Below are 14,994 nucleotides of genomic sequence, written 5' to 3'. Positions count from 1 at the left end.
TGTACTTTGTAAGTTGAAAGGTCACGGAGCAGAATTTCATGTTGTAGTACGTGTGCTTCTGACGGGCTAGCCAGCTAGCTGAAGTTACAGAATTGCAGTGGGAATCATGGTACTACTTGAAAACGACTCGGTATGATAGAAAGCCCCATCGACTAATGTAGTACATCTTAGTTAGATACTGTCACTATTAGAAGACTGGTTTAGTTTGATAAGTATTCTGCATTGGCATAAGTGGAAAATAAACCACGTCTGCCTGCTAGCTTGCTCTGCCGCCATAGCTAGCATTTGCTAACTATTCGTTTGGATTGCTTCTGTTGTCAACTTTAGAATAAGAAATACTGGACAAGTTTAGTTAGAAGTAGCTAGCAAGATAGCTAGGTCGTAGAGAGTGAGTTCGAAAAAATATATCTGACGTTACACACACATGGATATATGTCGGCGAGTTAGGTAGCTAACGTTAGCTCATTAGACAGTTGGCTAGTATTAACATAACGTTACAAGCTACCACCACAGTTGATAACACTGTTAACGAACCTAAATTACATCTGATTATTTTCCTCTAGTTTTTGACGGAGCTGACACGGCTGTTCCAGAAATGCAGGACCACAGGCAGTGTTGCCATCACGTTAAAGAAATGTAAGTGCTCAGATCTTGTCAACTGTGATTTAACGTTATTTGGTGGCCGAGTTTATACTTAATTTCTTCCAGGAAATGTTCATATTAGGCCTATATCCTCTTTTGAGCTCAACCTTAGAGGTTTACATTTACAGTGATATTTATACATTTTATTTAACTTTTAGCAGCTTTTTTTTACAAGCAAACATGCATAGACAAAAACAAACTTAAAGCAGCAATATGTTACTTTTTGGGCGACTCCACCAAATTCACACACATGTGAGTTATAGAACTATCATTCTCATTGAACGCAAGTCTCTTAGAAACGGTAGATATGTTGTGTGCTATTTCTATGCTTCCTGTTAAGTAACATGTTTGCCTCTTACTTTCAGTTTTGTACACCAGCTTTAAACAGCTGAAAATACAATGTTTTTGGTTATGGAAAATATATTTCAGAGTGGTTTAGACAGTAAAATGATACTCTATAACTTGCTTGTTTTGTCACGCAAACTATTATAATTTTAGCAACCATGAAATTGCGTAGCGATTCTGCATAGTGCATATTTAACATGCATACCTTTTTTAGGGCTGACCCCAATTAGTCGACGGGTCTATTGTTTGGCTGTTGGTCGACGGGGATATTTTTTAGTCGAGCAGTAGCAAATATATATTTTTATGGCACCAAGACGCCTGTCTGATTCGCGCCCATCTCAGTGAACAAATCCATTGCTGAGGCCAGGTGGATGGCACAGTCCAAGGTCTGTAAGGCTAAAATGCAAGTCTCACCCCAGAAATTACTCTACTGCCAATTTGTGCACGTTCATTATTTCATAACTTAATTGTGTGAATTGTTTGCCTTGATTGTTAGTGTATCAATTCCCCCATTGCATATATCATCAGTAATAGTTTATATTTAATGTTAATTTGTAATCTACAGTTTTTGTTTGGTTATGGTAATTTATGTTAATACTTTCAATATATTATTATTATTCCAGTCTTTTACCATGATCATTGTCAGAGTGGACATGTTGTTTGAAGAGCGCACAACCCATGCTACACTTGTGCGAAACAAGTTTTGGTTCATTACATTTACAAGTTATGTCAATTTTAGTCATTGTCTTTGTTTGAAGCTCTACTGTGAATGTTGAGTAAGGACTCGCACTGATTACGCATAGAGGTAGGCTACCTGGCCGGCGTGCAAATGTAGGCATATAAATGTGCCCATTTGGGGATCTGATAGTATTTCTGATTGGTTTAACGCACCACCACTAATGAGCTGTGGAGCTTCTCAAAGTAATGTTTTCTTAACCTCAAACAGCAAGCAAACAAAGTCTGTTTTTACATACATTGAGAATGACAATAGTTGAAAATACTGGCGCGGGAAACTCTGAGGGCCCAGAATATTTTATAAGTTGCAAGTTTGCTAGCTTGAACTTCTGGCTGGAGCCAAGTTGATAGTTGATACAATGTTTCAAATTCATTGCAGAAAGGCCATGTGTAGCCAATATTTAGGATATTTTCTACCTGCAGGCTGCAGTATTTTTATTTGTTGCTTTGTGTAGGCTATTTTTTACATAGTTGGCAATAGAAGTTACTTTTTGGGTTTGTATCATTTTTATTTACATTTGGATAGAATTTTGATTAACCACATGACAATGATTTTTAGATATGAAGATGTTATTATAAATTAAATGAAACTGTTCCACGAAATTGTGCATAAGAAAACCATAAGTGGCACGCAGATCGGTAGGCATTCCACATGAGAAAGGTTACCAACTCCTCGTGTAGCCTATTAACGCCATCTTCAGGATAGTAACTTGTGAAAGCCAGTAGGACCTGAAGGAGAATAGTCGGGGTTAGGTTAAGGTTTTTCGCTTCTGGTTATCTTGATCTCTGGCTCCCTCTTGAGTCATTTGTGGTGTATTTCATCAGACAAGCGTATATTTGATTTCATTAAAACACATAGGGTGTGTCTATATATGGAAAAATACATTGTAAAACATTTCTACCAATCAATTGGTCGGCTTTCGGTCACACAATATATTTTTTAGTCTGGGACAGCCGTACTACCTTTCCACCTAGATGTATAACATCACATATGTTCAGACCCAAATGTCCCCAACGTATCCACACCCAATGTTGTTTCTAATACTTTTAAGACTACCGCATATGACTTTTTATGTTGTGTTAAGTTGTTTCTGTTTGTTGCCAGACTTTTTTCAATATTTAAATAATAAAGCATTTGATTCTTCCATTCTCTCAACATTGGAGTATCATTTAACTTCAAGTATTTAAGTAATAGCTTATTCGATATAAGTGACACCCAATGGTTTGGACAATATTGTTTATCTCACCACACTCCTATATGCCATATCTTGAAAAATGCCGATAAGACTGATTAAACGTACATTTACATTGTAAAACTTCCTACAGTCAGCTTTCTAATTCTGCTCATAACCTTTTGACTTTATAACACTCCCAGAATGCATTCATTATTGAGTCATTGTTAGTTTTACACTTACGACATGACTTTTTACATTACATTTAAGTCATTTAGCAGACGCTCTTATCCAGAGCGACTTACAAATTGGTGCATTCACCTTATGACATCCAGTGGAACAACCACTTTACAATAGTGCATCTAAATATTTTAAGGGGGGGGGTGAGAAGGATTACTTTATCCTATCCTAGGTATTCCTTAAAGAGGTGGGGTTTCAGGTGTCTCCGGAAGGTGGTGATTGACTCCGCTGTCCTGGCGTCGTGAGGGAGTTTGTTCCACCATTGGGGAGCCAGAGCATTTTTGACTGAGCTGAGCGGGAACTGTACTTCCTCAGTGGTAGGAAGGCGAGCAGGCCAGAGGTGGATGAACGCAGTGCCCTTATTTGGGTGTAGGGCCTGATCAGAGCCTGGAGGTACTGAGGTGCCGTTCCCCTCACAGCTCCGTAGGCAAGCACCATGGTCTTGTAGCGGATGCGAGCTTCAACTGGAAGCCAGTGGAGAGAGGAGGAGCGGGGTGACGTGAGAGAACTTGGGAAGGTTGAACACTAGACGGGCTGCGGCGTTCTGGATGAGTTGTAGGGGTTTAATGGCACAGGCAGGGAGCCCAGCCAACAGCGAGTTGCAGTAATCCAGACGGGAGATGACAAGTGCCTGGATTAGGACCTGCGCCGCTTCCTGTGTGAGGCAGGGTTTGCGGATGTTGTAGAGCATGAACCTACAGGAACGGGCCACCGCCTGATATTAGTTGAGAACGACAGTTTGTTGTCCAGGATCACGCCAAGGTTCTTAGCGCTCTGGGAGGAGGACACAATGGAGTTGTCAACCGTGATGGCGAGATCATGGAACGGGCAGTCCTTCCCCGGGAGGAAGAGCAGCTCCGTCTTGCCGATGTTCAGCTTGAGGTGGTGATCCGTCATCCACACTGATATGTCTGCCAGACATGCAGAGATGCGATTCGCCACCTGGTCATCAGAAGGGTGACTTTGCCATGGTGCTGTATAATTTGAATTGTCTCTTGTATAATACATTCTATACATTAATTTATACTGGGTTAGCCACATTTTTGTTAATGGTAATGTAGTTTGAATATAACAAACACTCCCTACATCTTGTGCCAATATCAGTTATTTTTATTTGTTGGTTCCAATAGCTTACATTTTTTTCTAAAGTATCTTTTAGAGTATGTTTTTCTGATTCAAATAAGATTCCCTCAATTTTGCTCTGATGTCCCAATTTTGACCTGAAAGCTTATGTGAAATAAAACTTTTATGTTGCATACAGTATATTTGATAATGTCTACATTGGTCAGTCTAAAATTGCTTTTTAATTCTGGCAGGGAAATATTTATTTACTTTTACCACTTCATTTACGGTTTCTATGCCTTTAGTTTTCCATGTGAGTCAATTTATCAGTGGATTCTGAAAAGCTATCCAAGAATTGTTCCATAGTGGTGTGTTTTTAGGCAGTAATATTGGTTCTTTGTACAATCTGTTTAATTTTCTTCCATGTTATAGTGTTCTTAACTAAGGTGTTAATGTTCTTACCTCCATCCTTTGTTCCTCTTTAAATCAAATCAAACTTTATTTGCCACGTGCCAAATACAACAAGTGTAGACTTTACTGTGAAATGCTTACTTTACAAGCCCTTAACCAACAGTGCCGTTCTAGAAGAATAAAGTATTTACCAACTAGGTATTTACCAAGTAAAAAGTAACCCAATAAGAATAACAAGGCGATATACAGGAGGTGGCTCTGGTACCAGTCAGTGTGCAGGGGTACAGGCTAGTTGAGGTAATCTGTACATGTAGGTGGGGGTGAAGTGACTATGCATAGGTAACAAACAAGCAGCTTCGTGGGCAATATGGTGTTGAATGCTGAGCTGTAGTCGATTAACAGCATTCTCACGTGTTCCTTTTGTCCAGGTGACAAAGGGTGTTGTGAAGTGCAATTGAGATTGCGTCATCTGTTGGGATGGTATGCGAATTGGAATGGGTCTAGGGTGTCCGGGAGGATGCTGTTGATGTGAGTCATGACCAGCCTTTCAATGCACGTCATAGCTACCGACATGAGTGCCACGGGGTGGTAATCATTTAGGCAGGTCACCTTCGCTTCCTTTGGCACAGGGACTATGGTAGTCTATTTGAAACATGTAGGTATTACAGACTCAGTCAGGGAGAGGTTGAAAATGTCAGTGAAAACTCTTGCCAGTTGGTCCTCGGAAGCTTTAAGTACACGTCCTGATAATCCGTCTGGCCCAGCGGCTTTGTGACTGTTGACCTGTTTGAAGGTTTTGTTCACATTAGCTACCGAGAGCGTTATCACATAGTCATCCAGAACAGCTGGTGCTCTCGTGCATGCTTCAGTGTTGCTTGCCTCAAAGCGAGCATAAAAGGCATTTAGCATGTGTGGTAGGCTCGCGCCACTGGCCAGCTCGCGTTTGGGTTTCCCTTTGTAGTCCGTAACAGTTTTCAAGCCCTGCCACATCCGACGAGTGTCAGAGCAGGTGTAGAAGGATTCAATCTTAATCCTGTATTGACGCTTTGCTTGTTTGATGGTTAGTCTTAGGGCATAGCGGGATTTCTGAAAGTGCATGCAATTTTCACGTGCTCCACAGCAAACTGTCATAAACAAATCTCACAAGTATCAGACACCGCAAGCTCCCAGCTACTATCTAAAAAAAGCAACATTTAGATTATACCATCCCTGGATAGCCACTTGGCTTAAAAACCCAAACCTAACACTATCTGCCTGTTCATTTCCAACAATATTGCCCCTCTGTCTGTGTGGTGTGCGCTTTTGTTTATCACTCTGTGTGTAGCCAGTGGATGTGATAACCATCTTGTGGGTTGGCAGAAGTACTTTCCCCAAAAACATTTATATTAAATGTTAACTGCAAAGTAGGCTTACCTGGCAGAAGTATATCATGAGAAGGAATATAATTTGTATCTATTCTTTGCTATTTGTTCACTTTGCCATTAAGTGAGCAGCAGCAGCACAGAAACACCGCTATACCGGCAATTTAGACCACACATTCCTCACTCGCTAGATGTGCAATTAAAGGGCCAGATGCGCGATTAAAGGGGGTTTACACTACAATCTAAATTTATCTCAAATCTAAATGTGATTTATTCATTGACATGGACTCAGAACATCCAATTGTGTTGTTTCTCTATGAATAATTCTCATTTTAAGAGTGAAAACCCCCAAAATCTAGAACCAGGAAAGCTTAAGTTAATTTGGGAAAATATAAAGCATATTTTGGGGGAAAATAACATTTAATAGGGCCCCCTTAGTAGTTTAGTAACCATTATTGTACCAGGTATATTGAAGAACATAGTGCTCTACTTTCTCTTTTACACTAAGGACCTGGGGAAGAGTTGCAGGAGAGAGGAGAAGCGAAGAACATGCCTATTTGAAAGCTAGAGAAAAAAAAGAGTAGCTTATGACGGTTCATTTTTTTAAAGTAGCTCATGCTAGAAAACGGTTGGAGACTTCTGCTGTAGATCGTTAGTTATTTTTCCTATTGCCATTACATGTTTTTCCACATTAATTTCATATCCTGAGTTTCTAAAAATATTTTTTATTAAGGGGGCATTTGTTTTCAATATTAGTCAGGTACAGCGCATTCGGAAAGTATTCAGACCCCTTAACTTTTTCCACATTTTGTTACATTACAGCCTTATTGTATAAATTACATTTTGTTTCTCCTCAATATTCACACAATACCTCATAATGACAAAGCAAAACAGGTTTTTAGACATTTTTGCAAATGTATTAAACAAACTGAAATATTACATTATATTACAATATTACATAATTGTATATTACAATATTACATTGTAATATTACATATTACATAATTATTCAGACCCTTTACTCCGTACTTGGTTGAAGCACCTTTGGCAACGATTACAGCCTCGGGTCTTGTTGGGTATAAGGTTGCACATTTTGAGGAATATTCAGAGGTGGAAACTTTCCGATAGACTTAACGGAAATATATGCAAATTAATATTAATAACATTTAAATGTAGATGTTTTTTGCATTTTATATATTTACCATATCATATGGAGACAGAAACAAAAACCTCTTCCCTTATCATAAGTAGACATAATTGCAAATGATGAAATCCTTCCAATTGAAATAAAATAAAATAAACATTTTGAATTGAACTTTAATTGAGTTTACTCTTCACATGGGATAATTTCACTGAACAACAAAGGAAATGGATATTGAATGATCCCCAATGATCCATCGCATCTCCCCAGAACATTTTCAATATCTGTAAAATGATAGTCTAGAAACTAAATTTTTGGTTGTCTTTCTCTCCAGCTTCCATGTCTTCATCCTGGACCTCCTCAATGTCCACCTATGGAACATCAGACTGAGGCCTTATCTTCACTGTCACTTACCAACCTTGTTATGGATGGCTTGTTGTCAGGTCCAAAAAGCCTCATATTTGCCCAGATGGCCACCAATTTTTCCACCCTTGTATTGGTCAGCCTGTTGTGTGCTTTGGTGTGTGTGTGTGTGTTCCCAAACAAGGGCCAGTTGTGCTCTGCGGTGGCTGATGTTGGTGGGATTTGAAGGATGATGGAGGCTACAGGGGAAAGAGCCTCAGATCCACAAAGTCCCTTCCACCAGGTGGCTGATGAGATATGTTGGCATGACTGCCATATTGCATCTCCATCCCAAAGCCTTTGCTTGGAAGTGTACTTTGCCAGGATGCCAAGAACCTTGCCCTCATCCAGGCCAAGGTGGCGAGACACGGTAGTGTTGACACCATCGACCTTGTTGATCTCTGCACCAGAGAGGATGCTCTTGCCAGCATATGTAGTCTGCGGCGTGTATGGGCTTCAGGCAGAAGTCTTCATGTTTTTTTTTTGTATTTCAGAACTTCAGTTTACTCTGCTTGGAGCAACCGTGATGTGGGCAGGGCAGGAAGGATTTATTCTCTTACATCTGCAAGCAGAGTCTGAACATCAGACAGGATAGTATTGTCTCCCTCAATCTGTGCAATGGCTACCGCTATAGATTTCAGCTTTTACCACTCTCTCCCAAAATACATCATCCAGGAGGATCCTCTTGATGGGGAAGTCCACATCGGCAGACTGTGATATGGCCATTTCTTGGCGAGACTCCTTCCCCTACAGGAGACTGTCAAACATGATGACAACATGTTGCTGGGCAGCTTCAATGTGGTGCTCTTATTCTTCTCACTTTGCTTGGTGAGGTAGATTGCTGCTATAACTTGATGACCCTTCACATACCTAACCATTTTCTTGGCTCTCGTGTAGAGCGTATCCATTGTTTTCAGTGCCATGATGTCATTGAAGAGCAGATTCAGTGCATGAGAAGCACAGCCAATCGGTGTGACGTGAGGGTGGACTCCACTTTAGACGAAGCAGCCTTCATGTTCCAGCATTGTCTGTCACCAGTGCAAATACATGCTGTGGTCAAAGGTCGTTGACTGCCTTCAGCACATCTACAATTTAGTGACCGGTGTGTCTGTTGTCCCTTGTGTCTGTGCTCTTGTAGATTACTGGTTGAGGGGTGGAGATGTAGTTAATTATTCCTTGCCCACGAACATTCGACCACCCATCAGAGATGATTGCAATACAGTCTGCTTTCTCTATGATTTGCTTGACTTTCGCTTTAACTCTGCATCCAGCAAATTAGTAGATAAAGCATGTTTGGTTGGAGGGGTGTATGTTGGGCGAAGAACATTCAGAAATCTCTTCCAATACACATTGCCTGTGAGCATCAGAGGTGAACCAATTGCATACACAGCTCGAGCAAAACATTAATCAGTATTTCTCTGACTATGTTCCACCATTGAGTCAAAAAAACTTCTGATTCCAGGAGGACCATGAGCTGTTGCTATCGTAAGGTGTCTGATTCATCCTTTTCACCTCGAATAGAAGTAGATGGACTTTTGTCAGAGGTTGCTTGTTGTGAGCGCCGAGGGAACTTTATGTACTTGGCCAGATGATTCTGTATCTTTGTTGCATTTTTCACATATGATTTGGCACAGTATTTGCAAATGTACACAGCTTTTCCTTCTACATTATCTGCATTGAAATGGCTCCACACATCAGATAGTGCCTGTGGAATTTTCCTGTAAAGATTAGGAAAAAATGAGTTAAAAAATCCCAAATACAATTCCAAGTAGAGATAAATAGTTAAGCAGTTAAACAACTCCTTTGTAAGATACATGTTTTAAAATGAAACATGTATGGAAACAGGTGAATTAACACCCCTCAACTTACCAGAAAGCATGTAGTCCTTGGCTCAGTCCTTGGCTCAAAATTCTAAACCTATATTCGCTTTGTCATTATGGTATTTTTTTGCTTTTGGATATTTATATATTTTAATTTAATGTATTATTTCAGCTGGGAAGTTGTGTGCTTCCAAGGACTACCAAAAGCAATTTTTGCATCAACAGCCATTGAGAAATCTACATCTTGTCTTTTTGCATATTGTATTATACTGAGAAATGTTCTTGTATTTTGTGTCTATGTTTAATAAACACTGTTTGATTAATATGTATCAAATCTGGGAATACTTTTGCTATTCTGTTGCCCTTGAGTTTAATCATTTTATTGTTGCATTTTTATAAAATGTATGGGTCTAATCTGTTGAACTCCAGAATTGACTGGTTTTAATATAACTGAAATAACTGTTTGATACATGGACCTAGGAAGTACTGAATTGAGTGACATGAGTTGTTATTTACGTAAATAGAGGCGCTAGGCGCTACCATGTCCCAAAATATAAAATACAATTCTATGGGAAAGCTGTCCATCCCCGGTGCTTTTCTCAGTGCAAATGTTTTAATTGTGTAATATTTATTTTTCTGTATTTTTTTTTTCATTTTTTGTGACTATCTGCTGGTAGTTGCTTCAGGGTTATTGAATCTAAGGCTGTCTGATCAGTCCAACTACAGTGAGTAATCCTGTTGACCTGTAGTTTGTTGTCATGAACTTTACAGATGACGGGAGAACCAAACCAGTCCCCAGAAAAGGCCACCCAGAGAGTTATGAACCAGCAGACAACAAGTGTCTACTCAGAGCGTCAGACGGCAAGAAGAAAATCAGCACAGTGGTCAGTCTACAACATGTGGCAAAGAAGGGATTTATGATGGTTTGGTTGATTTTTAGAATAAAATATTTTTCTTACCTAGTCAGGCAATTAGTCCATACATCTCTACTTAGTATTTAGCCAGACTAGATTCAGACTCCACGCTTGCGTACAGCTGCACTGGGGTCGAACAGACTTCCTGTTTCGATTAAGACACTGTGGAACCGGTGCGAGAGTGCTTGTTTTTCAGGAACCTGCCCTTTTCGTCCTCATGCTCAGTTGCATAAGCCACAGCCATTTTGTAATGACAGTGTCAGCCAATCAGCTCCTTTGTTGTTCAATGCAATTTCACATCCCTGGGTTGAGGTGTGATTTCTGAGCCGGATCTGTGGTGGCTTAATGTAAACAGCAAGCCTATCCAACCCCAGTGCAGCTGTAAGCAAGCGTAGGGTCGGAATCTATTCTGTCTACTTAGTAATCAGATGTTGTCCATTGCTCTTGGGTGTTCTGACATCAAATCAAAGTTTATTTGTCACGTGCGCCAAATACAACTGTTGTAGACTTACAGGCTCTAACCAATAGTGCAAAAAAGGTATTAGGTAAACAATAGGTAGGTAAAGAAATAAAACAACAATAAAAAGACAGGCTATATACAGTAGCGAGGCTATAAAAGTAGCAAGGCTACATACAGACACCGGTTAGTCAGGCTGATTGAGGTAGTATGTACATGTAGATATGGTTAAAGTGACTATGCATATAATGAATAGAGAGTAGCAGTAGCGTAAAATAGGGGTTGGTGGGTGGGACAATGCAGATAGCCCGGTTATCCAATGTGCGGGAGCACTGGTTGGTCGGCCCAATTTTAGGTAGTTTGTACATGAATGTATAGTTAAAGTGACTATGCATATATGATAAACAGAGCGTAGCAGCAGTGTAAAAAGAGGGGTTGGGGGGGGGGGGGACACAATGCAAATAGTCCAGGTAGCCATTTGATTACCTGTTCAGGAGTCTTATGGCTTGGGGGTGAAAACTGTTGAGTAGCCTTTTTGTCCTCGACTTGGCATTCCGGTACCGCCTGCCGTGCGGTAGTAGAGGGAACAGTCTATGATTGGGGTGGCTGGGGTCTTTGACAGTTTTTAGGGCCTTCCTCTGACACTGCCTGGTGTAGAGGTCCTGTATGGCAGGCAGCCACTGTTGTATCATCTGCAAACTTAAGGATGGGGTTGGCCATGCAGTCTTGAGTGAACAGGGGGTAAAGGAGGGGACTGAGCATGCTCCCCTGGGGACCTCCAGTATTGAGGATCAGCGTGGCAGATGTGGTGCTGCCTACCCTCACCATCTGGGTGTGGCCCGTCAGGAAGTCCAGGATCCAGTTGCAGAGGGAGGTGTTTAGTCCCAGGATCCTTAGCTTAGTGATTAGCTTTGAGGGTACTATGATGTTGAACTCTAACTTCGCTGTTGAAATAAATCCATATTATTTGCTATACCTTGCAGACAGTAGTGCTAATCAGTTTTCCTTTTATCGCCAGGTTAGCACCAAAGAAGTAATCAAGTTCCAGATGGTAGGTACTGACATTGTGGTATGGTTTTTGTAACAAATGCATCACTGGAGCACTGAATGCACATTGTCTTGTTTGACTAGATCTATGTAATGCTAAAAATGATTTAGCAAATCATTTAAACACGTTCCTCTTGACAAACTCCTCTTTTCAACTTGTCAGGCATACTCTAACCTCCTGAGAGCACATATGGACGGCCTTAAGAAGAAAGACAAGAAAAGCAAAAGCAAGAAAACCAAAGCCACCCAATGAGCAACAGACTCTTTCATAGCATACTGGCTGGAACCCAGACTTGCCTGTACCACCTCCAAACACTCGTAACTATCATCTCTACCCCCATCCTTCCTGCTGCTGGCTGCGGCCCACATTCTTCCACCTGGGGACTGCTTTGACAGCATGCCATTGTTTACACAGCAGTGTCTCCTCCCTGGCCAGTGAATGGTATCGGGATGAAGGGAGAGCTGAGGAGTTTAACACTCAGAGGATACTATAAGTGAGCTGCCTTTTTAGATCAACCCCCCCACCCCCATGTCAACATCTCTGGCTTGGATCCAAGTTACACAGAGAGCTGCATCGTTTATGTAGTCACGGAAAGGATGGAGCGTGTTGATAAAATGCCTTTCAAATAGTTTTCATTTTAACTACTACCTATTTAGTCAGTTCAGTTTGCATGCATCAATTTGATTACATGTTCACTAAAGTTCTGATTTACTTTCCAACCGGACCTTGTCTTAACCATTTATGGATAGATGATTAAATGTGTAACTATATACTAACTACGAGTGAAGCTGCCAAATACATTTGTTAGGGTTGGGGCTGAATGTTTCTTTTGCCATTCGGGAAATGTTAGATTATTATATTTTATGGTGGAAAGTGAGATACAGAATTGTTTTTGTTTTTACTTAAGAAGAAATTATTAAATGGGTGAGTTCCTTATTGGTCCAATTAGTTCTTCGTCACTCATGTGTCCACTTAATGAAGGTGGTAAATTCGTAGTTGTAAGCTAAGCTGTAAAGCGAGGATCCAAAAGTTAGCTGACACATTGTAAGACCTCTATTGTACTGTTGTATTATCAATTCAAATGCAGAAAAGCTGCAGCCTCTTAATTTGTAGGATGTATTTGCCATGTGATGGAAGATTGAGTGAAGGGAAAAGTATTTAGAAACTTCTGAATAATATAGTATATTTACTGGTGGCTGATTGGCATATTTGATTTATGGATACAGAGAGAACCTTGTACTTGATAAATTTAGTTTTTAATCAACAGGCTTGGTTTTCCTTACTGGGTGTAAACCTAACCATGATAATTATCATTAAGGATTATAATTACTTTCCAGTGAATGACACACAGCTGCAGCTTTTAACACACATGTCAGATGAATGATGTCATCGTTTATCACAATGTCATTGAGGAATACAAATTGTTACTGTAAAATGAGATATAAAGTGCTTTGTTGGAATAAATATCAATCTGGCAGCGATTTGTTGAAATAAGGAATACGCCGTTTAACTTTACATTGAAGGCTGATAACACAAGCTACAGTTGAAGTTGGAAGTTTACATACACCGTAGCCAAATACTTTTAAACTCATTTTTTCACAGTTCCTGACATTTAATCCTAGTAAAAATTCCCTGTCTTAGGTCAGTTAGGATGACGACTTTTATTTTAAGAATGTGAAATGTCAGAATAATAGAGAATTATTTATTTCAGCTTTTATTTCTTTCATTCCCAGTGGGTTGGAAGTTTACAATTAGTATTTGGTAGCATTGCCTTTAACGTCTTATGGCTGGGGGGCAGTATTGAGTAGATTGAATGAATAAGTTGCCCAAACTAAACGGCCTGCTCCTCAGTCTCGCTAATATATGCATATTATTATTAGTATTGGATAGAAAACACAAGTTTCCAAAACTGTCAAAATATTGTCTGTGAGTATAACAGAACTGATATTGCAGGTGAAACCCTGATGAAAATCTAACCAGGAATTGGCTTCTATTTTGAAAACTCCATGCTCCATAGCCTGCCTTTGCTCCATTTAAAATGATATCAACCAGATTCCTTTTCCAATCGCTTCCTCAAGGTGTCAGTCTTTAGACAGTTTCAGGCTTTTATTTTGAAAAAATGAGCGAGAAAGATAACATTGCGTCATTGTATGGCCGGGTGCCAGCTGCGTTTTGTATGCGTAACAGAGTTTGTGCAGCCATTGCCTTTCCCACTCTGACTGAAAAAGACTGTTGCGATTGATATATTATCGATTTATATATTTAAAAACGACGTTTAAACATGTTTCTGTGGACATTACGGTTACTATTTGGAATTTGTCTGCATTGTCGTGACCTCTCTTTCCTGTGGATTTCTGAACATAACGCACCAAACAAACGGAGGTATTTTGGATATAAAAATAATCTTTATGGAGCAAAAGGAACATTTATTGTGTAACTGGGAGTCTCGTGAGTGAAAACATCCGAAGATCATCATAAGTAAACTATTAATTTGATTGCTTTTCTGATTTTCGTGACCAAGCTACTTGATGCTAGGTGTACATAATGTTTTGTTGAGCGATCGATAAACTTACACAAACGCTTGGATTGCTTTCGCTGTAAAGCACATTTTCAAAATCTGACATGACAGGTAGATTAACAAAAGGCTAAGCTGTGTTTTGCTATATTGTACTTGTGATTTCATGAATATAAATATTTTTAGTAATATTATTTGAATGTGGCGCTATGCAATTCAGCGGTTGTTGATGACAATTATCCCGTTAATGGGAGGGCAGCCATAAAAAGTTAAATTGTTTAACTTGGGTCAAATGTTTCAGGTAGCCTTCCACAAGCTTCCCACAATAAGTTGGGTGAATTTTGTCCCATTCCTCCTGGCGCAGCTGGTGTAACTGAGTTAGGTTTGTAGGCCTCCTTGCTCGCACATGCTTATTCAGTTCTGCCCACATATTTTCTATAGGGCTGAGGTCAGACTTTGTGATGGCAACTCCAGTACCTTGACTTTGTTATCCTTAAGCCATTTTGCTACAACTTTGGAAGTATGATTGGGTTCATTGTTCATTTGGAAGACCCATTTGCAACCAAGCTTTAACTACAGTGCCTTGCGAAAGTATTCGCCCCCCTTGAACTTTGCGACCTTTTGCCACATTTCAGGCTTCAAACATAAAGATATAAAACTGTATTTTTTTGTAAAGAATCAACAAGTTGGACACAATCATGAAGTGGAACGACATTTATTCGATATTTC

At 39.9% G+C, this 14,994-nt stretch overlaps 1 protein-coding gene across 2 annotated transcripts; it reads left to right on the top strand.

Moving 5' to 3' along the window:
• On the top strand, window positions 1-13,231 carry LOC124046409 (signal recognition particle 14 kDa protein-like). 2 transcript variants are annotated; one of them, XM_046366751.1, is made up of 5 exons: window positions 1-130; window positions 564-636; window positions 10,103-10,215; window positions 11,721-11,753; window positions 11,913-13,231. In XM_046366751.1, exons 1-5 carry the CDS (start codon window positions 107-109, stop codon window positions 12,000-12,002), a joined length of 333 nt encoding a protein of 110 aa, XP_046222707.1. In that variant the 5' UTR covers window positions 1-106; the 3' UTR covers window positions 12,003-13,231. The 2 variants fall into 2 exon arrangements, with proteins under 2 accessions (XP_046222707.1, XP_046222708.1); XM_046366752.1 differs by having other exon boundaries at window positions 49-109.
• Window positions 13,232-14,994: the final 1,763 nt, after the last annotated feature.

Source organism: Oncorhynchus gorbuscha, linkage group LG10 (genome assembly GCF_021184085.1).
Source record: "Oncorhynchus gorbuscha isolate QuinsamMale2020 ecotype Even-year linkage group LG10, OgorEven_v1.0, whole genome shotgun sequence".
Taxonomy (NCBI): Eukaryota; Metazoa; Chordata; class Actinopteri; order Salmoniformes; family Salmonidae; genus Oncorhynchus; species Oncorhynchus gorbuscha.
This window is presented reverse-complemented; position numbering and strand designations above follow the sequence as displayed.

What these genes read in the sequence shown, in the direction of transcription:
- LOC124046409 (XM_046366751.1), top strand. Translation starts at nt 107, where the DNA reads ATGGTACTACTTGAAAACGACTCG. An exon ending in TACTACTTGAAAACGACTCG is followed by an intron (nt 131 to 563) that starts GTATGATAGAAA and finishes ATTTTCCTCTAG; the next exon opens with TTTTTGACGGAGCTGACACG. An exon ending in AAGTAATCAAGTTCCAGATG is followed by an intron (nt 11,754 to 11,912) that starts GTAGGTACTGAC and finishes TCAACTTGTCAG; the next exon opens with GCATACTCTAACCTCCTGAG.